This window comes from Pan paniscus, chromosome 1 (assembly GCF_029289425.2).
Source record: "Pan paniscus chromosome 1, NHGRI_mPanPan1-v2.0_pri, whole genome shotgun sequence".
NCBI lineage: Eukaryota > Metazoa > Chordata > Mammalia > Primates > Hominidae > Pan > Pan paniscus.
Window position 1 is genome coordinate 24419760 of NC_073249.2, and position 22419 is coordinate 24442178.

General features: G+C 37.8%; 1 protein-coding gene across 1 annotated transcript in view; it reads right to left on the bottom strand.

Annotated features, from left to right (window-relative positions):
• DNAH14 (dynein axonemal heavy chain 14) overlaps positions 1-22419 on the bottom strand; it is a 463650-nt gene that overhangs the window by 286911 nt on the left and 154320 nt on the right. The window contains exons 21-23 of the mRNA XM_034947740.3: positions 21381-21626; positions 17712-17833; positions 14059-14230 (exon numbers count right to left, since the gene is read on the bottom strand). Of these exons, the coding sequence (XP_034803631.2) occupies positions 14059-14230; positions 17712-17833; positions 21381-21626 (540 nt within the window). The remainder of the gene's footprint in view (positions 1-14058; positions 14231-17711; positions 17834-21380; positions 21627-22419) is intronic.

Genomic DNA, 22419 nt, shown 5'->3' on the forward strand with positions numbered 1-22419 from the left:
TTTATATTGCTGAAAGAGACACTTAAGAGAGTAGGAAAAACAGTCTTGAATTGCTGAAGCCACCCTTCCCCCACCCCCTGTGGTGGACTTGTGGCACAGAGAGAGAATGAGTGTGCTTGGGGGAGAGAGAGCACAGTGACTGTGGGATTTTGCATTGAAACTCAGTGCTGCCAACACTGGACATAACTCAGCGGAAGCCCACAGAGGGAACATTTAGACCAGCCCTAGCCAGAGGGTAATCATCCATTCCAGCAGTCAGAACTTTAGTTTTGGTAAGCCTTGCTTCTGTGGGCTAAAGTGGTCTAGGGTTCTAAACAAACTTGAAAGGCAGTATAGGCCATAAAGACTGCAAGTCCTAGGCAAGTCCTAGTGCCGTGCTGGGCTCAGAGCCAGTGGACTGGGGGGACACATGATCTATTGAGACACCAGCTGAAGCAACTAAAGAAGAGCTTGCATCACCTCTCCCCCAACCCCAGGCAGCACAGCTCCTAGCTCCAAAAGAGACTTGTTACCTCCACTTCAGGACAGGAGAGGGAAGACTAAAGAGGACTTTTTCTTCCAACTTGGATACTGGCTCAGCCATAGTAGGATAGGGCACCTGGCAGGGTCATGAGGCTCCCATTCTAGGCCCTAGATCTTGTATGACATTTCTAGACACACTCTGGGTCAGAAAGGAACCTGCTGCCTTGAACAGAAGGATCCAGTCCTAGCAGGATTCATCACCTGCTAACTAAACAGCCCTTGGGCCCTGAATAATCAGCAACAGTAGCCAGGTAGTACATGCCATGGGCCTTGGGTGAGACTCTGAGACATTCTGGCTTCATATGTGACCCAACATGTTCCCAGCTGTTTTGGCTATGAGGGAAGACTTCTTTTGCTTGAGAAAAGCAGAGTGTAAAGTGTAAAGTGGACTTTGCCTTACAGCTTAGGTACCAGCTTGGCTACAATGGGGTAGAGCACCAAGCAGGCACTTGGGGTCTCTGATTCCAGGCCTTGCCTCTTGGATGGCATTTCTGCACCTGCCCTGGGCTAGAATGGAGTCCATTACCCTCAAGGGTGAGTCCAAAGCCTGGCAGCATTTACTACAAAGTAACTAAAGAGCCCTTGGGCTTTAGTGAACATCAGCGGTACCCCGGCAGTACTCCCTATGGACTTGTGGTGGTGAGGGCCATGGAGAAAGACTCCTCTGCCTGTGGAAAGGGAAGGGAAGAGTGAGAAGGACTGTGTCTTGTGGTTTGAGTGCCAGCTCAGGTGTAGTAGAATAAAGAAGTATATTTCTAAGGTTTCTGACTATAGGTACTGGTTCCCAGATGGCATCTCTGGAACCACCCAGGGCCCAGGGGGAACTCACTACTCTTAAGGGAACAACACAAGCCTGGCTGGCTTCACCACCTGCTGATTATGCAGCCCTAGGGCCTTGAACAAACATAGGCGGTAGCCAAGTAGTGATTACAGTGGGCCTTGCACAAGCCTCAGTCAGTGCTGGCTTCAGGTCTGACCCACCACGGCTCCAGTGATGGTGGCCACATGCATGCTTGTGTCACCCCTCCACCAGTTCCAGGCAGCTCAGCACACAGAGAATGACTCAATTGTTTGGGAAAAAGTAAGGGAAGAGAACAAGAATCTCTGCTTGGTAATCTGGAGAATTCTTCTGAATCTTATCCAAGGCCACCAAGGTGGTACCTTGTCTGCAAGAACCACAGCATTACTGAGCTTTGGGTACTCCCTAATGAAAATACAGCTGCAGTGAGCAATAACATAGATAGTAACAGCCAAGTTTCTTAAAATACCTGGAAGGCCTGCCCAAGAACGATAAGTTCAAACAAGCCCAGACTGCAAAACTACAATAAATACATAACTCTTCAATGCCAACACCAACAAAGCCTCAAGACCACCCAGGAAAACAAAACCTTACCAAATAAATTAAATAAGCCTCCAGGGACCAACCCCAAAGTGACAGAGATATGTGACTTTTCAGATAGAGAATTCAAAATACCTATGTTAAGAAAACTCAAAGAAATTAAAGATAACAAAGAAAAGGAATTCAGAATCCTTTCAGAAAAATTTAACAAAGAAATTGATATAACTGAAAAGAATCAAGCAGAAATTCTGTATTTGAAAAATGCAATTGACATACTGAAGACTGCATCAGAGTCTCTTAGCAGCAGAATTGATCAAGCAGAAGAGAGAATCAGTGAGCTTGAAGACAGGCTATTTGAAAATACAGATGAGGCATCAGAAAAAAAGAATAAAAAAGAATAAAGCATGACTACAAGATCTAGAAAATAGCAGCTAGAAAAATAAAACATAGCCTAAAAATAGAAAAGCTAAGAGTTACTGGCCTTAAAGACAAGGTAAAGATGAAGACAGGGGTTGAAATGAATAATAACAGAAAACTTCTCAAACCTAGAGAAAGATATCAGTATTGAAGTACAAGAAGGTTATAGAACACCAAACAGATTTAACCCAAAGAAGACTTCCTCAAGGCATTTAATATTCAAACTTCCAAAATTCAAGGATAAAGAAAGGATCCTAAAAGTAGCAAGAGGAAAGAAACAAATAAAACACAATGGAACTCCAATATATCTGGCAGTAGACTTTTCAGTGGAAACCTTATAGACCGAGAGAGTGGCATGACTTACTTGAAGTGCAGAAGGAAAAAAAGCTTTTACCCTAGTATAGTATATCTGTCCAAAATATCCTTCGAATAGGAAGGGGACATACAGATTTTCAAAACAAATAAAAGCTGAGGGATTTCACCAAGATGACACATGTTATACAAGAAATGTTGAAGAGAGTCCATCAATCAGAAAAACACAAAATATTGTAATGCTGTAATTGTGGTGTGTAAACTACTCATATCTTAAGTAGAAAGGCTAAAAGACAAAGTAATAAAAAAAACTAGAACAACTTTTCAAGACATAGATCATACAATATGGTATAAATAGAAAAAACCAAAAAGTTAAAAAGGGGGACAAAGTTAAACTGCAGAGTTTTTATTAGCTTTGTTTTTGCTCATTTGTTTGTTTATGCAATCAGTGTTAAGTTGTCACCAATTTAAAATAACAGTTACATGATATTATTTGCAAGCCTCATGGTAACCTCAGATCCAAAAAGATAAAATAGATACATAAAAAAGAAAAAGCAATAAATTACAAAATGCCACCAAATAAAATCATCTTTACTAAAAAGAAGACAGGAGGGAAGGAAAGAAGGAAGAGAAGACCACAAAACAACCAGAAAACAAATTTTAAAAATGGCAAGCATAAGTCCTTACTTATGAATGATAACACTGAATGTAAATGGACCAAACTCTCCAATAGGACATAAAGTGGCTGAATAGATTAAAAAAAAAGACTCAACAATCTGCTCCCAATAAGAAACACACTTCACCTATAAAGGCACACATAGACTGAAACTAAAAGGGTGGAAAAAGATATTCCATGCAAATGGAAACCAAAAAAGAGCAAGAATAGCTCTATTTATATCACACAAATTAGATTTCATGACAAAAACCATAAAAAGACAAAGAAAGTCATTACATAATGATAAAAGGGTCAATTCAGCAAGAGGATAAGAAGGGTCAATTCAGCAAGGTGCATATAAATATAAATGCACCCAACCCTGAAGGGCCCAGATATATAAAGCAAATATTATTCAAGCTAAAGAGAGAGACAGACCACAATCCAATAGCTGGAGACTTCAATACTCCACTTTCAGCACTGAACAGATCATCCAGACAGAAAATCAACAAAGAAACATTGGAATTAATCTGCACAATAGACCAAATGGACCTAATAGATATTTACAGAACATTTCATCCAATGGTTGCAGGATGCACATTCTACTCAGCCCATGGATCATTTTCAAAGAATGATATGTTAGGCCACAAAACAAGTCTTAAAACATTCAAAAACACTGAAATAATACCAAGTATCTTTTCTGACCACAATGGAATAAAACTAGAATTCAATTACAAGAGGAATTATGGAAATTATATAAACACATGGAATTTAAACCATATGCTCCTGAATGACCATGTCAGTGTCAATGAAGACATTAAGAAGAAAATTGGAAAATAATAACAGAAACACAACATACCAAAACCTATGGGATATACCAAAAGGGGAGTTTATAGCTGTGTCTATGTCAAAAAAGTAGAAAAACTTCAAATAACTTAAAAACGCATCTTAAAGAATTAGAAAAGAGCAAACTAAACTCAAAATTAGTAGAAGAAAATAAAGATCAGAACTGAAATAAATGAAATTACACTATAGAAAAGATAAAATGAAAAGTTGTTTTTAGAAAAAAACATAAAGAAAACTGACAAACCTTTAGCCAGACTAAGAAAAAAAAAGAAAGAAGACCCAAATAAATACAATCAGAGATAAAAAAGGAGACATGACAACCAGTACCACAGAAATTCAAAGGATCACTAGAGACTACTATGAGCAACTATATGCCAATAAATTGGAAGATCTAGTAGGAATGGATAAATTCCTAAACACATACAACCTACCAAGACGGAATCATGAAGAAATATAAAACCTGAACAGACTAATAACAAGTAATGAGATCAAACCTGTAATAAAGTCCCCCAGCAAAGAAAAGCCTAGGACCTGATGCTTCACTGCTGAATTTTGCCAAATATTTAAAGAAGAACTAATACCAATTCTCACAAAGTCTTCCAAAAAATAGAGAAAGGAATACTTCCAAACTCATTCTGTGATGCCGATATTACCCTGATACTAAAAGCAGACAAAGACGCATTAAAAAAGAAAACTACAGGCCCATATCCCTGGTGAAAATTGATGCAAAAATCCTCAACAAAATGCATGCAAACCAAAGTCAACAACACATTTAAAAGGTGATTTATCATGACCAAGTGGGATTCATCCCAGTGATGCAATGATGGTTCAAAATATGCAAATAAATCAGTGTGAAACATCATATCAACAGAATAAAGAACAAAAACCATATGATCATTTCAATTGATGCTGAAAAAGCATTTGATTAAATTCAACACTGAATATAGAAGAAACATATCCAACAAAATAAAAGCCACATATTACAGACTCACAGCTAGTATCACACTAAATGGGGAGAAAATGAAAGCCTTTCCTCTAAGATCTGGAAGGTCATAGAGGCCAAGGGTGCCCAGTTTCCCCACTGTTATTCAATGTAACACTGGAAGTCCTAGCTGGAGCAATCAGAAAAGAGAAAGAAACAAAGGGCATCCAAGTTGGAAAAGCAGAAGTCAAACTCTCCTTGTTTGCAGATGATATGATCTTATATAGGGGAAAACCTAAAGACTCCACCAAAAAACTATTAGAACTGATAAACAAGTAAAGTTACAGAATACAAAATCAACATACAAAAATCAGTAGCATTTCTATATGCCAAGAGTGAACAATATGAAAAAAAATCAAGAAATTAATCTCATTTACAACAGCTACACATAAAATTAAGTACCTAGGAATCAACCTAAGAAGTGAAAGATCTCTATAATAAAAAATATAAAACATTGATGCAAGAAATTGATGAGGACACCAAAAAAAGGAAAGATATTCCATATTACATGAATTGCAAGAATCAATATTGTTAAAATGTCCCCACTACTCAAAGAAATGTACAGAGTCAATGCAGTCCCTATCAGAGTACCAATGACATTCTTCATAGAAACAGAAAAACTATCCTAAAATTTATACTGAGCCACAAAAGACCCAGAATATCCAAAGCTATTCTGGGCAAAAAGAACAAAGCTGGAAGAATCACATTACCTGACTTTAAACTGTATCACAGAACTACAGCAACCAAAATAGCAAAGTAGTCACATAAAAACAGACACATAGACCAGTGGAACAGAATGAGAAATCCAGAAACGAATCCGTACATCTACAGTGAACTCATTTTTGACCAAGGTGCCAAGAACATACATTGGAAAAAGGGCAGGTTCCTCAACAAATGATGCAGGAAAAATTGGATATCTATATGCAGAAGAATAAAACTAGACTCCTATCTTTCACCATATACAAAAATCAAATTAAAATGGATTTCACACTTAAATCTGAGACCTCAAATTATTAAACTACTAAAAGAAAACGCTGTGGAAATTCTCTATTTTATTAGACTGGGCAAAGATTTCTTGAGTAGTACCTTATGAGCACAGACAACCACAGGAAAAATGGACAAATGGGATCATATCAAGTTAAAAAGCTTTTGCACAACAAAGGAATCAACAAAATAATGAAGAGACAACCCACAGAATGGGAGAAAATACTTTTAAACTATCCATCCGACAAGGGATTAATAACTATTAATAGAATATACATGGAGTTCAAACAGCTCTATAGGAAAAAATGTAATAATAATTTAATAATCTGATTTTAAAATGGGCAAAAGATCCGAATAGACATTTCTCAAAAGAAGACATACAAATGGCAACCAGGTTGTATTAGTCAGGGTTCTCTAGAGGGACAGGACTAATAGGATAGATGTATATATGAAAGGGAGTTTATTAAGGAGTATTGACTTACACGGTCACAAGGTGAAGTCCCACAATAGGCCTTCTGCAAGCTGAGGAGCAAGGAAGCCAGTTAGAGTCCCAAAACCTCAAAGGTAGGGAAGCCAACAGTGCAGCCTTCAGTCTGTGGCTGAAGGCCTGAGAAACCCTGGCAAACCACTGGTGTAAGTCCAAGAGTCCAAAAGCTGAAGAACTTGGAGTCTGATGTTCAAGGGCAGGAAGCATCCAGCAAGGGAGAAAGATAAAGGCTGGAAGATTCAGCCAGTCTAGTCCTTCCACGTTCCTCTGCCAGTTTTTATCCTAGCGGCACTGGTAGCTGATTGGATGGTGTCTACCCAGATTGAAGGTGGGACTGGCTCTCCCAGTCCACTGACTCAAATGTTAATCTCCTTCGGCAACAACCTTACAGACACACCCAGGAACAATACTTTGCATCCTTTAATCCAGTAAAGTTGACACTCAATACTAACCATCACACAGGTATATGAAAAAGTGTTTATTATCACTGATCATCAGGGAAATGCAAATCAAAGTGACAATGAGATATCATCTCACTTCAGTTAAAATGGCTTTTTTCCAAAAGACAGGCAATAACAAATGTTGGCAAGGATATGGAGAAAAGGGAACCCTTGTACACTGTTTGCGGGAATGTAAATTAGTACAACCACTATGGAGAACAGTTTGGAAGTTCCTCAAAAAACTAAAAATAGAGCTACCATAAGATTCAGCAATTCCGGTATCCATGGCAGGTGGGGTTCCTGTCCTGTGCTTTGGAGAGCCCCTGCCTCTGTCTCCGTACAGGGGAACTTCTTCCTTTTTTCTTCCCACTTCTATCTTGCCTACTAAACTCTGGGTTCCTTAAAACCACTCCATGTATGTCCGTGTCGTTTTGTCTAAGCCGGCATGAGGACAAAGAACCCTGGTGTTCCTCCACTCATCGGAGCCATATCAATAAGTTTTTGTTGAAAGCCAGATGTTAGGTAAAAGGAACTCAGTTTCAGTCACATGTTCATAAAAACTAAAGCAGCACGCAGCTGGAGATCTGAGAATGGTCAGATTGCCTCCTCAAGTGGGTCCCTGATCCCCGAGTAGCCTGAGAGGCACCCCCCAGTAGCCTGAGAGGCACCCCCCAGTAGGGGCAGACTGACACCTCACACGGCCAGGTACTCCTCTGAGACAAAACTTCCAGAGGAATGATCAGGCAGCAACATTTGCTGTTAACCAATATCTGCTGTTCTGCAGCCTCTGCTGCTGATACCCAGGCAAACAGGGTCTGGAGTGGACCTCCGGCAAACTCCAACAGACCTGCAGCTGAGGGTCCTGACTGTTAGAAGGAAAACTAACAAACAGAAAGGACATCCACACCAAAACCCCATTTGTACGTCACCACCATCAAAGACCAAAGGTAGATAAAACCACAAAGATAGGGAAAAAACAGAGCAGAAAAAATGGAAACTCTAAAAATCAGAGCGCCTCTCCTCCAAAGGAACACAGCTCCTCACCAGCAACAGAACAATGCTGGATGGAGAATGACTTTGATGAGTTGAGAGAAGAAGGTTTCAGATGATCAAACTACTCTGAGCTAAAGGAGGAAGGTAGAACCAATGGCAAAGAAGTTAAAAACCTTGAAAAAAAATTAGATGAATGGCTAACTAGAATAACCAATGCAGAGAAGTCCTTAAAGGACCTGATGGAGCTGAAAACCAAGGCACAAGAACTATGTGACGAATGCACAAGCCTCAGTAGCCGATTCAATCAACTGGAAGAAAGAGTATCCGTGATGGAAGATCAAATGAATGAAATGAAGTGAGAAGAAAAGTTTAGAGAAAAAAGAATAAAAAGAAATGACAAAACCTCCAATAAATATGGGACTATGTGAAAAGACCAAATCTACGTCTGATTGGTGTACCTGAAAGTAACAGGGAGAATGGAACCAAGTCGGAAAACACTCTGCAGGATATTATCCAGGAGAACTTCCCAATCTAGCAAGGCAGGCCAACATTCAACTTCAGGAAATACAGAGAACGCCACAAAGATACTCCTCGAGAAGAGCAACTCCAAGACACATAATTGTCAGATTCACCAAAGTTGAAATGAAGGAAAAAATGTTAAGGGCAGCCAGAGAGAAAGGTCGGGTTACCCACAAAGGGAAGCCCATCACACTAACAGCTGGTCTCTCGGCAGAAACTCTGCAAGCCAGAAGAGAGTGGGGGCCAATATTCAACATTCTTAAAGAAAAGAATTTTCAACCCAGAATTTCATATCCAGCCAAACTAAGCTCCATAAGTGAAGGAAAAATAAAATCCTTTACAGACAAGCAAATGCTGAGAGATTTTGTCACCACCAGGCCTGCCCTACAAGAGCTCCTGAAGGAAGCACTAAACATGGAAAGGAACAACTTGTACCAGCCACTGCAAAAACATGCCAAATTGTAAAGACCATCGAGGCTAGGAAGAAACTGCATCAACTAAGGAGCAAAATAACCAGCTAACATCATAATAACAGGATCGAATTCACACATAACGATATTAACCTGAAATGTAAATGGGCTAAATGCTCCAATTAAAAGACACAGACTGGCAAATTGGATAAAGAGTCAAGACCCATCAGTGTGCTGTATTCAGGAAACCCATCTCACGTGCAGAGACACACATAGGCTCAAAATAAAGGGATGGAGGAAGATCTACCAAGCAAATGGGAAACAAAAAAGGGCAGGTGTTGCAATCCAAGTCTCTGATAAAACAGACTTTAAACCAACAAAGACCAAAGGAGACAAAGAAGGCCATTACAAAATGGTAAAAGGATCAATTCAACAAGAAGAGCTAACTATCCTAAATATATATGCACCCAATACAGGAGCACCCAGATTCATAAAGCAAGTCCTTAGAGACTTAGAAAGAGACTTAGACTCCCACACAATAATAATGGGAGACTTTAATACCCCACTGTCAACATTAGACAGATCAACAAGACAGAAAGTTAACAAGGATATCCAGGAATTGAACTCAGCTCTGCACCAAGCGGACCTAACAGACATCTATAGAACTCTCCACCCCAAATCAACAGAATATACATTCTTTTCAGCACCACACCGCACTTATTCCAAAATTGACCACATAGTTGGAAGTAAAGCTCTCCTCAGCAAATGTAAAAGAACAGAAATTATAACAAACTGTCTCTCAGACCACAGTGCAATCAAACTAGAACTCAGGATTAAGAAACTCACTCAAAACCGCTCAACTACATGGAAATGGAACAACCTGCTCCTGAATGACTACTGGATACATAAGGAAATGAAGGTGGAAATAAAGATGTTCTTTGAAACCAATGAGAACTAAGACACAACATACCAGAATCTATGGGACACATTCAAAGCAGTGTGTCGAGGGAAATTTATAGCACTAAATGCCCACAAGAGAAAGCAGGAAAGATCTAAAATTGTCACCCTAACATGACAATTAAAAGAACTAGAGAAGCAAGAGCAAACACATTCAAAAGCTTGCAGAAGGCAAGAAATAACTAAGATCAGAGCAGAACTGAAGGACATAGAGACATAAAAAACCCTTCAAAAAATCAATGAATCTAGGAGCTGGTTTTTCGAAAAGTTCAACAAAATTGATAGATCGCTAGCAAGACTAATAGAGAAGAAAAGAGAGAAGAATCAAATAGACACAATAAGAAATGATAAAGGGGACATCACCACCTATCCCACAGAAATACAAACTACCATCAGAGAATACTATAAACACCTCTATGCAAATAAACTAGAAAATCTAGAAGAAATGGAAAAATTCCTCAACACATACACCCTCCCAAAACTAAGCCAGGAAGAAGTTGAATCTCTGAATAGACCAATAACAGGCTCTGAAATTGAGGCAATAATTAATAGTTTACCAACCAAAAAAAGTCCAGGACCAGATGGATTCACAGCCGAATTCTACCAGAGATACAAGGAGGAGCTGGTACCATTCCTTCTGAAACAATTCCAAACAATAGAAAAAGAGGGAATCCTCCCTAACTCATATTATGAGGCCAGTATCATCCTGATACTAAAGCCTGACAGAGACACAACAAAAAAAGAGAATTTTAGACCAATATCCCTGATGAACATCAATGCAAAAATCCTCAATAAAATACTGGTAAACCGAATCCAGCAGCACATCAAAAAGCTTCTCCACCATGATCAAGTGGGCTTCATCCCTGGGATTCAAGGCTGGTTTAACATATGGAAATCAATAAACATAATCCAGCATATAAACAGAACGACAAAAACCATATGATTATCTCAATAGATGCAGAAAAGGCCTTTGACAAAATTCAACAACTCTTCATGCAAAAACTCTCAATAAATTAGGTATTGAGGGGACATATCTCAAAATAATAAGAGCTATCTATGACAAACCCATGCCACTATCACACTGAATGGGCAAAAACTGGAAGCATTCCCTTTGAAAACTGGCACAAGACAGGGATGCCCTCTCTCACCACTCCTATTCAACATAGTGTTGGAAGTTCTGGCCAGGGCAATCAGGCAGGGGAAGGAAATAAAGGGTATTCAATTAGGAAAAGAGGAAGTCAAATTGTCCGTTTGCAGATGACATGATTGTATATCTAGAAAACCCCATCGTCTCAGCCCAAAATCTCCTTAAGCTGATAGGCAACTTCATTAAAGTCTCAGGATACAAAATCAATGTGCAAAAATCACAAGCGTTCTTATACACCAATGACAGACAAACAGCCATATCATGAGTGAACTCCCATTCACAATTGCTTCAAAGAGAATAAAATACCTAGGAATCCAACTTACAAGGGATGTGAAGGACCTCTTCAAGGAGAACTACAAACCACTGCTCAAGGAAATAAAAGAGGATACAAACAAATGGAAGAACATTCCATGCTCATGGGTAGAAAGAATCAATATCGTGAAAATGGCCATACTGCCCAAGGTAATTTATAGATTCAATGCCATCCCCATCAAGCTACCAATGACTTTCTTCACAGAATTGGAAAAAACTACTTTAAAGTTCATATGGAACCAAAAAAGAGCCCGCATTGTCAAGTCAATCCTAAGCCAAAAGAACAAAGCTGGAGGCATCACGCTACCTGACTTCAAACTATACTACAAGGCTATAGTAACCAAAACAGCATGGTACTGATACCAAAACAGAGATATAGATCAATGGAACAGAACAGAGCCCTCAGAAATAATGTCCCATATCTACAACCATCTGATCTTTGAGAAACCTGAGAAAAACAAGCAATGGGGAAAGGATTCCCTATTTAATAAATGGTGCTGGGAAAACTGGCTAGCCATATGTAGAAAGCTGAAACTGGATCTGTTCCTTACACCTCATACAAAAATTAATTCAAGATGGATTAAAGACTTAAATGTTAAACCTAAAACCATAAAAACCCTAGAAGAAAACCTAGGCAATACCATTCAGGACATAGGCATGGCCAAGGACTTCATGTCTAAAACAACAAAAGCAATGGCAACCAAAGCCAAAATTGACAAATGGGATCTAATTAAACTAAAGAGCTTCTGCACAGCAAAAGAAATACCATCAGAGTGAACAGGCAACCTACAGGATGGGAGAAAATTTTTGCAATCTACTCATCTAACAAAGGGCTAATATCCAGAATCTACAATGAACTCAGTCAGATTTACAAGAAAAAAACAAACAACCCCATCAAAAAGTGGGCGAAGGATATGAACAGACACTTCTCAAAAGAAGACATTTATGCAGCCAAAGACACATGAAAAAATGCTCATCATCACTGGCCATCAGAGAAATGCAAATCAAAACCACAATGAGATACCATCTCACACCAGTTAAATGGTGATCATTAAAAAGTCAGGAAGCAACAGGTGCTGGAGAGGATGTGGAGAAATAGGAACACTTTTACACTGTTGGTGGGACTGTAAACTAGTTCAGCCATTGTAGAAGTCAGTGTGGTGATTCCTCAGGGATCTAGAACTAGAAATACCATTTGACCCAGCCATCCCATTACTGGGTATATACCCAAAGGATTATAAATCATGCTGCAATAAAGACACATGCACACGTATGTTTATTGTGGCACTATTCACAATAGCAAAGACTTGGAACCAAGCCAAATGTCCAACAATGATAGACTGGATTAAGAAAATGTGGCACATACACACCATGGAATACTATGCAGCCATAAAAAATGATGAGTTCATGTCCTTTGTAGGGACATGGATGAAGCTGGAAACCATCATTCTCAGCAAACTATCGCAAGGAGAAAAAACTAAACACCGCATGTTCTCACTCATAGGTGGGAATTGAACAATGAGAACACATGGACACAGGAAGGGGAACATCATACACCGGGCCTGTTGTGGGGTGGGGGGAGGGGGAGGGATAGCATTAGGAGATATACCTAATGTTAAATGACGAGTTAATGGGTGCAGCACACCAACACGGCACATGTATACATATGTAACTAACCTGCACGTTGTGCACATGTACCCTAAAACTTAAAGTATTAAAAAAAAAAAAGATTCAGCAATTCCACTGTTAGGTATATACCCAAAAGAAAGGAAATCAGTATACTGAAGACATATCTGCACTCTGTGTTTATTGAAGCACTATTCACAATAACCAAAATTTGGAAGCAACCCAAGTGTCTGGAAACAGATGAATGGATAAAGAAAAGGTGGTATATATACAAAATGGAGTACTATTCGGCCATAAAAGAGAATGAGATCTTGTCATCTGCAACAACATGGATAGAACTGCAGGTCATTATGTTAAGTAAAAAAACCAGGCACAAAAACACGAACTTCATATGTTCTCATTTATTTGTGGGAGGTAACATTTGAAGCAAGTGAAATCATGGAGATAGACAGTAGAAGGATAATAACCAGAGGATAGGAGGAGTAGTGGAGAGAATGGGGGAGAGAGAAGAAGAAGTGGTTGATGGGTACAAAAAACAGAATGAATAAGGTCTAGTATTTGATAGCTGAATGGGGTGACCATACCTAACAATAATTTAATTTTACATTTAAAAATAACTAAAAGATTATCATTGGATTATTTTTAACACAAAGGATAAGTGCTTGAGGCTATGGATACGTTTACCTTGATGTGATTATTTTATATTGTATGCCGGCATTAAAATATCTCATGTACCCCATAAATATATACACCTACTATCTATCTACAAAAATTAAAAACTAACAATATTTTTAAAAAGTATTAACCTCCTGAAGGAAGTCATGTCTTATATTAAAAAAAAAGATAGGATATCTCTTTTAAAAAATAAAAGGTAAGGGAACCTGGGCACTCAAAAGTTTGATAATTTACCAATGGTCATTTAGATTAGTCCATACACTTTTCCTTTTGACAATATTTTTATTAACTCTATAGGTAGTGAGAGTTTAAAAAATTGTTGGCAGCTAGAATAAAGAAAATCTGCACTGGAATTAGCTTCTGCAGTAGATTACATTATATCACTTTTACTTTACTTTTGTTAAATGATTCACTGCTTTAGAATTGCTATAGTTTTACCTCAAGGCTTTTCTTTATATGTTCAAGATGTATATTACAATTTTGCAGAATTTCAAGGACTCCTGCAGAAGTGGTTATCTGCAAAGCATTCTGTTTGTTTTGTATTTTTGACATTATTTTTTTCCACATGGAAATCACTTGAGAGAAAAGTTCTGTTTCTGCTGGGAGTTGCCTTTAAAAAAAAAGTTAGATGTCATTTTATTTTTTTGAAGGCACTATGATTAAAATCTATAATGTAATGCATTGCCACGGAATACTGTTTGAGTTATAAAACATTTGATGTTAAATTTTCTTGATAAATCATCAAAGATACTTTTTAAGTGCCTATTATGTACAAGTGATGCACATGGTAAGAAATGGATAAATTAGACACAACAACCATCATTTAACAAGATTATACTTAGTATACAGTGGAAGACAGATATATAGAAATTCTGCATAAGGTAAGTAGAAATAATCTGTGTCCTAAGAAATGTAATAAAACAAAGGGTTACTGACGATCTAGAGCAGAAATGGGATCTGTCAAGAGCTTCTTGGAGAAGACGTTATTTAATCTGTGTTTTAAAGGAGTAGAGCTTTGATGTGAATAGAAGACAGAGGGGGCATTCAGCTTAGAAGCAAGAATACAGAGGTTATGTATAAAAACACTGAAGTTCTATTAATGGTTATCTCATCTTAGAGGATAAGAAAATGTAAGGGCCATGTCAGCCTTGGTGTATAAATTTTCCTTTACAGAAGATTATCATTATTTTCTCCCTTTGGAAAAGGGAAGCAAAACCCACATGTGATGTGATAGCCATTAATATATTAATTTTAGTTTTGTTTCTGTTGTTGTTGGAATTGAATGAGAGAAATAGTTTCTATAATTATATAGTTGCATTATTTCTTTTTTTTCTGTTCACCTATATTTCCCACCCCTCTCCCACCCTAGCCTCAACCTGATTCAAACTCCTCTTGGCTCTGAAGTTGAAGAGGGGAGGAATTTAGAGGGACTTTTTTCTTCACTCAGCTAGTGTTACTTTGAATCCTCTTTTGCCTCTTGCATGCCCTCTGTCATGGCAGGTATCCATAAAGTATATTGCTGGAGATTTCAGAGTACCCCAACAGGAACCTCTATATTGCACCATTCATTGGCTCTCGCCAGCTGACCTCTTACAACCATTCCTTAAGCTCCTGCTCTAAGTAGTATACTTCTGGGATTCCCTTGTTCTGCCATTTTTGGGTGGAGATCTTTCAAGATGGCTCTAGCTTGGAAACCCCTACTATGTCTGTCAGGATTTCTCAGTTTCTGCACTGTTGACATTTTGGACTACATAATTCTGGTTGGTGTGGGGGGCTGAGGGTAGGGAGAGGTTCTGGTGCATTGTAGAATGTTTAACAATATCCTGGCCTATACCCACTAGATGCCAGTAGTATCCCCTCAGTTGTGACAAGTAAAAATCTTTCCAGACTTTGTGAAATGTCTCCCAGAGGTAAAAAAATTACCGCTGGTTGAAAACCACTGGTCTAAGATAACCATGTATTCCTGCACTTCTTCCTTGCCCTGTTATTAAAGGCTGCTTTAGAATTCTCCAGAGAAGAGGCAAGCGCTAGTTTCTAATGTCCCTACACTCTAGGGAAATACATGTCAAGATTTCCCAAGACCACTTCCACTATTATCTCATTCTCTATCTTGCGTGATGGACCTAAAAGTTTTCTGTAGCTCAGCAAAAATCCTGTCAAGGAGGAGACTTCAGTCTCACCTTCTCTTAAGCACCCTTCCAATATCTCTGGGATGTCCTAGCACAGCCCTCATAGTTAGTTTGGAGCTCTGGTAAATGGCATTGCATTCTATACTCTCATATATTCCCGTTAGAGAGTCTGCCCCTTTAATGAATCTCTTGTCCCATTCTTCTCCTTCATGCTTTCTCCCTGGTATCAGGGCTCATCATCCTGCTCCATTACTCAAAGGCAGATCCACTATAGACCCACTTTTTCTTTTCTTTAGACCTATTAGATAGATGCCTTCAGAATCCATAGTTGAAAACATCTTTTTCAACTTCAGAAAATCCTATAAAGGAACAATTTAGTGACACTTTGAACTCTCTTGCCTAGAATTCTAATCTTTAGTAAAAGGTAGTATTAAAGTTTAAACTTAAGGCTCAAAGTTGTTGTATCCATAAGGACATACACCTTAGGTATGTGGTTTCACCTTTGAGAACTTTCAGAATAACTACCGATCAATCAAATAGAATAAACCCAAGCATTCATATGATAAGAAATATACATGTATAACACAAATGGATATTGTTCCCCACAAAGCAATACTCAAATTTAAACAGTTCCCTTTTGTAATCTAATGGCTTCCCTTTGTCTCCAAAATAAAATACAAAATACTTGACATATTATTCAAGATTTTCCATTGCTATAATAGGCCTTTCAAATACACACCCAATGTTTTCCTACCTTATTTCAGAATGGCTCCTAAACTAGCTTGTATGATTTGCTGTCAATAGTTTAAATTCTGCCTAATTTATTTGTCTCAACTTGAGCACCCTTAAGGCCAATCACTTTACAAAGTTAGAGGTCAATGAATTTGAATGGTATGGTGTTTTTTAAAGGTAGAATTTTTAACAACTGCCCAGGCCCTCTATTCTTCCATCTGGCTCAAAGTAATAGTAATAAATTGTTTTTTTTTTTTCTTGAAACAGTCTCTCTCTGTGGTATGGATCAGGCTGGAGTGCCATCGTGCAGTCACGGCTCATTGCAGCCATGGCCTTCTGGATCCAAGCCGTCCTCTCACCTCAACCTCCCAAGTAGCTGGGTGGGACCACAGGCATGTGCTACTAAACCTGGCGGTTTTGTTTGTTTGTTTGTTTTTAAGACATGAGATTTCCCTATGTTGCCCAAGATGGCCTCAGACTCCTGTGCTCAGGTGATCTTGGGCTCCCAAAGTGTTGGGATTACAGGCATGAGCCACCACACTCAGCCTAAGAAATTCTTATTAATGTATGAATGCTACTAAAAACATGTTTATTATTCACATCAAAACCACACTAATATTCCAGAACGAAAGAAACACATAATATTGTAGTTTTGGGATTATAATGATGTATCTGACACTTTTTTTTTTTATACAGAGTCTCGTTCTGTCGCCCAGGCTGTAGTGCAGTGGCACAATCTTGGCTCACTGCATCCTCCACCTCCCAGGTTCAAGTGATTCTCCTGCCTCAGCCTCCCGAGTAGCTGGGATTGCAGATGCCCACCACCACGCCCACCTTATTTTTGTGTGTTTAGTAAAGACAGGGTTTCACCATGTTGGCCAGGCTGGTCTTGAACTCCTGACCTCAAGTGATCCACCTGCCTCAGCCTCCCAAAATGCTGAGATTACAGGCGTGAGTGAACGTGCCCAGCCAATAATGATGTATTAACACTTCTTTCTTAGCTCTTTATATTTTTATACCAATAGTCAAGTAATAAGGCTTACAAAAATGATGTTCATAATCTTTTATGAAAGAAAAATAATAATGATTCAGCAAATTATACCCCTATGTCTGTAGGTAGGATAGGATAGTTTGACTGTTCATTGAAGAAATGATTTCTCAAGAATTAAAGAAAATAAATTACTCACAATGCATTTTTAACCTGTATATGGTATATTTTAGGTATTTTACCTTCGTATTTCTGAAGAATGAAAGACTGGTTCAAGATAAAGCCAATTTCTTTGACAATTCATCCATTCCTCAAGGGTGTAAGAGAAGAGAGTCAAGTTTTGATCCCATTCATTCACAAGATCCTACAATGATAAAAACATATACACATACAAATCTAAATATATAAAATTATTCTTTAAGAGTTACATAACAGAAACAGATCAAAGGTGATTATCAGTCATTGACATACAGAAAATAATTAATAGAAGGTCACATAAATGAATACAGATCTAATTATATTTAGTTTTAGGAGAGGTTTAAGATGTCCTGTTCATCCATTTTCTGTCATATTTATTACACAACATGCAAATCTTTTTGTAAAAGATTTGAGTAACACACATATATATGTAGAAATTAACATGAATGTCTAGCACTTAACACTTATTTCCTACTTCTTATCACAGAGGAAACATAACCAGGAATGTGATATGCATATTATTTCAGTCCTTTCTTTAAGCATAATTTCACATATAGATGCACATATAATATCCTTAATGTATTACATAAATATAAATACAACCATATTATATACATTGTTTTATAACTTGCACTTCATAACAAATAATGTCTTCTAGAGAGGTTTTATGTCAGTACTTATACGTCTTCTTCAATATTTTAATGATTTCAGGAAATTCCATTGTATGCCTATAATGTCTTTTTCCAACTGCTATGCTTATTAAAGTAATAGGAAAATGGTTAAAAATAAATTAATACTAAAAGGCTTATTTGGAAACCAGTGGACTTGTCCATCCCCTAACTCTCTGGTTCCTCATGGGGAACCATTTATAACTCATTTATATTTGACTTCTGGTACTTACCTTCATATTTTTTACTTTTTAACTTTATTTTGTATTTCAATAGCTTTATTAAGGTATCACTGATACACAAGAAACTGCACATATTTAAAGTATACAATTTTGGCCAGGCATGGTGGCTCACACCTGTAATCCCAGCACTTTGGGAGGCTGAGGCGTGCAGGTCACTTGAGGTCAGGAGTTTGAGACCAGCCTGGCCAACGTGGTGAAACCCCGTCTCCACTAAAAACACAACAACAACAACAACAACAAATTAGTCAGGCATGGTGGCAGTGCCGGTAATCCCAGATACTCGGGAGGCAGAGGCAGGGGAAATGCCTGAACCCAGGAGGTGGAGTTTGCAGTGGGTGGAGACTGCACCACGGCACTCCAGCCTGGGTGACAAAGCAAGACACCATCTCAAAAATAAATAAATTAATTAAAGTATACAATTTTATGAATTTTAACATGTTCTACCTGTGAAATGATCACCACAATCAAGATAACAAACATATCCATTACCCTGAAAGTGTTCTTTGTGTCCTGTTGGAATTACTTCCTCCTATCCCTCCCTACCCTACCACCAGGCAACCACTGATCTACTTTCTGAAACTATAGTTTGTATTTTCCAGAATTTTATATAAACAGAATCATACAACATGTATTCACTTTGCTCTGACTTCTTTCACTTAGCATAATTATTTTGAGATTGATCCATATTGTTACATATATCAATAGTTCATTCCCTTTTTCTGTATAACTTTTAGGTTCAGGAGTACATGTGCAGGTTATACAAGTAAATTGTGTGTCACAGGGATTTGGTATACAGATTATTTTGTTACCCAGGTAATAACATAGCACACAATAGGTAGCTTTTTTATCCTCACCCTTCTCCCACCCTCCACCTTCAAGTAAGCCTCGGTGTCTGTTGTTCCATTCTTCGTGTCCATGTGTACTCAATGTTTAGCTCCCATTTATGAGTGAGAACATGCAATATTTGGTTTACTGTTCCTGTCTTAGTTTGCTTAGGAAAATGACCTCCATCTCCATCCAAGATGCTACAAAGAACATGATCTCATTCTTCTTTTATGGCTGCATAGTATCCCTTGGGGTATATGTACCACATTTTCTTTATCCAGTCTACTGTTGATGGGCATATAGGTTAATTCCACGTCTTTGCTATTGTGAATAGTGCTGTGATGAACATAAGCGTGCATGTGTCTTTATGATAGAACAATTTTATATTCCTTTGGGTATATACTCAATAATGGGATTGCTAGGTTGAATGGTAGTTCTGTTTTAGGTACTTTGAGAAATCACCACACTCACCCCAGCAGCAATGTATAAGTATTCCCTTTTCTCTGCAACCTCACTGGCATCTGTTATTTTTTGACCTTTTAATAATGGACATTCTGACTGGTGTGAGGTGGTATCTTATTGTGGTTTTGATTTGTATTTCTCTCATGATTGGTGATGAGAAATTTTTCAAAATTTCCTTCTATGGATAGTGCTTTTGGTGCCATATTGAAGAAATCTGCCTAAAGCAAGGTCACAAAAATATCTCTTATGTTTTTTCTCAAAGTTTTATAGTTTTAGGTTTTGCATTTAGGTCCATAATCCTTTTATGTGTTAAATGTTTGTGTATGTTTTAAGATGTGGCTTAAGAGTTTTTTGTTTGTTTTGCATATGATTGTTCAATTATGCTAGCACAATTTCTTTAAAAATTGGCTGTTTTTTCTCTGAATTATCTTTGCATATTTGTTGAAAATCAGTTGTCCATATGTATGTGGGTCTATTTCTGTACTCTCTCTTTCTTGTCTATCTTTAAACCAAAAAATACTGTTTTGATAACTGTGGCCTTATAATGAGCCTCTGAATAGGTAGTTTTAATGCTCCAACTTTGTTCTTCTTTTTTTTGCTGTGCAGAAGCTTTCTAGCTTAATTAGGTCCCATTTGTCCCATTTGTCAATTTTTGTTTACATTACAATTGCTTTTGGTGACTTTGTTATGAAATCTTTGCCTTGGCCCCTAGAATGGTATTTCCTAGGTTATTTTCCAGGGTTTTTACAGATTTAGGTTTTACAGTTAAGTCTTTAATCCATGTTTAGTTTATTTTTGTATATGTTGAAAGGAAGGGTTCCAGTTTCAATCTTCTGCATATGGCTAGCCAGTTATTCCAGTTATTCCATAGAATATAAAATTCTTTCCCTATGCCTTGTTTTTGTCAACTTTGTCAAAGATCAGATGGTCGTAGGTATGCGGCTTTATTTCTGGGCTCTCTATTCTGTTCCACTGTTCTATGTCTCTGCTAAAAATACAAAAATTAGCCGGGCGTGGTGGCGGGCGCCTGTAGTCCCAGCTACTCGGGAGGCTGAGGCAGGAGAATGGCGTGAACCCAGGAGGCGGAACTTGCAGTGAGCCGAGACAGCACCACTGCACTCCAGCCTGGGTGATGGAGTAAGACTCTGTCTCAAAAAATAATAATAATAATAATAATAATTATTATTAGGTGTATTACCACATGTGGGGTTGCACAGTGAGGGACTATCAGGGAACACTGTACACTGGTGATAAGCCATGGTTATAAGGTCATATTTTTCTATGATCTAAATTTATCTTTTCTGCTAAAATTAAACTTTGACATTTTCTCATGAACAATTAAGGCTTCTACAAAAAGTTATTTTTGGTATTCAAACTAGTAAATATTCATTGTAATTTTTATATAAGTATATGAATGATTTATACAATTCAAAGGCAAACTGTAGACTGCAAAAGATTGAAATAATAAATAAAACTACAGAAAAAGAAAACATTTTTCCTTTGCCATAATACTTACCTTAATGGGCCCAATGTGGGGAGATCCTTTAATTGTTGCAAGTATGACTTGAGACTCTTCTAACTGAGCTGATATGTCATCTATAGATGGAATTATGAAGATAGAGTAAATCTCTGTGTGGTGAAGAATTAAATGCAAAGGAGTAGTGTTCCAAAAATCAATAATCTTAAATAGCATTTTTTCAAGAGCAGCTTCATTAGTTGCTGAGGTTGACATATCATTTATTTCATTTTCATACTGAAACATCTAAAATGAACAAAGTATTCTTTAGTATCCAGTATAGCAAATAATTCCTGATATGTCCAAAATGGAAATTTTAAATGCAAGTTTTGAAAGGCACATCAAAAATATTGAAGATCTAATTCCAGTTAGGTTTATATCCTTACCAGCAACTTCATGGTCTAACCTTCATGACATATCCCTTTGCACTTTAAAATCATCCTATTTCACGTTTTTCATAATCAGTGAAAATTTCCAACTTTCCTCTGATTCTAGCCAGTTATAAAGAGTATACACCTTCTGTATATGTGTAGGTGGTATTATTTCCTTCAGCATTCTTTCCTCTGCCCTAATGCCAACTGCTTAATTACTTTGTGACACGCTTTTACTTATTGTTTTATCCCTGGTAGATAAGACTCTACCACCATTCCTATATGTCATCTCGATGGTGTTAAAGAATAATGCCCAATCCCTATGTTTTAGTAATGCAACTCAGTGGGGATTATGAACAGATATGACTAGTTTTCATCATTTCTCTTATATGCTTGCCAAAGATGAATTATTAAGGATGGTGGGATCAGTTACTTCTTATGGCCTTAAGCAACAGCTTTGGGAAAGAAGCCTACCTTTTGACATAGATTATTCAGCCAAAGGCAGATAAGGAACTATAGAACCATCAAAGTTCGTGCCTAATGCTAACATTCTGAGATTGCTAAAAATTAAATCCAGCAGACACTGATAATGTGTAAAGCAAAATTTCAGTGAAGTGAATCTAGCCTTGTCAAGTCTTTATGGTTAAAGTATGGGACCTGACTGACAA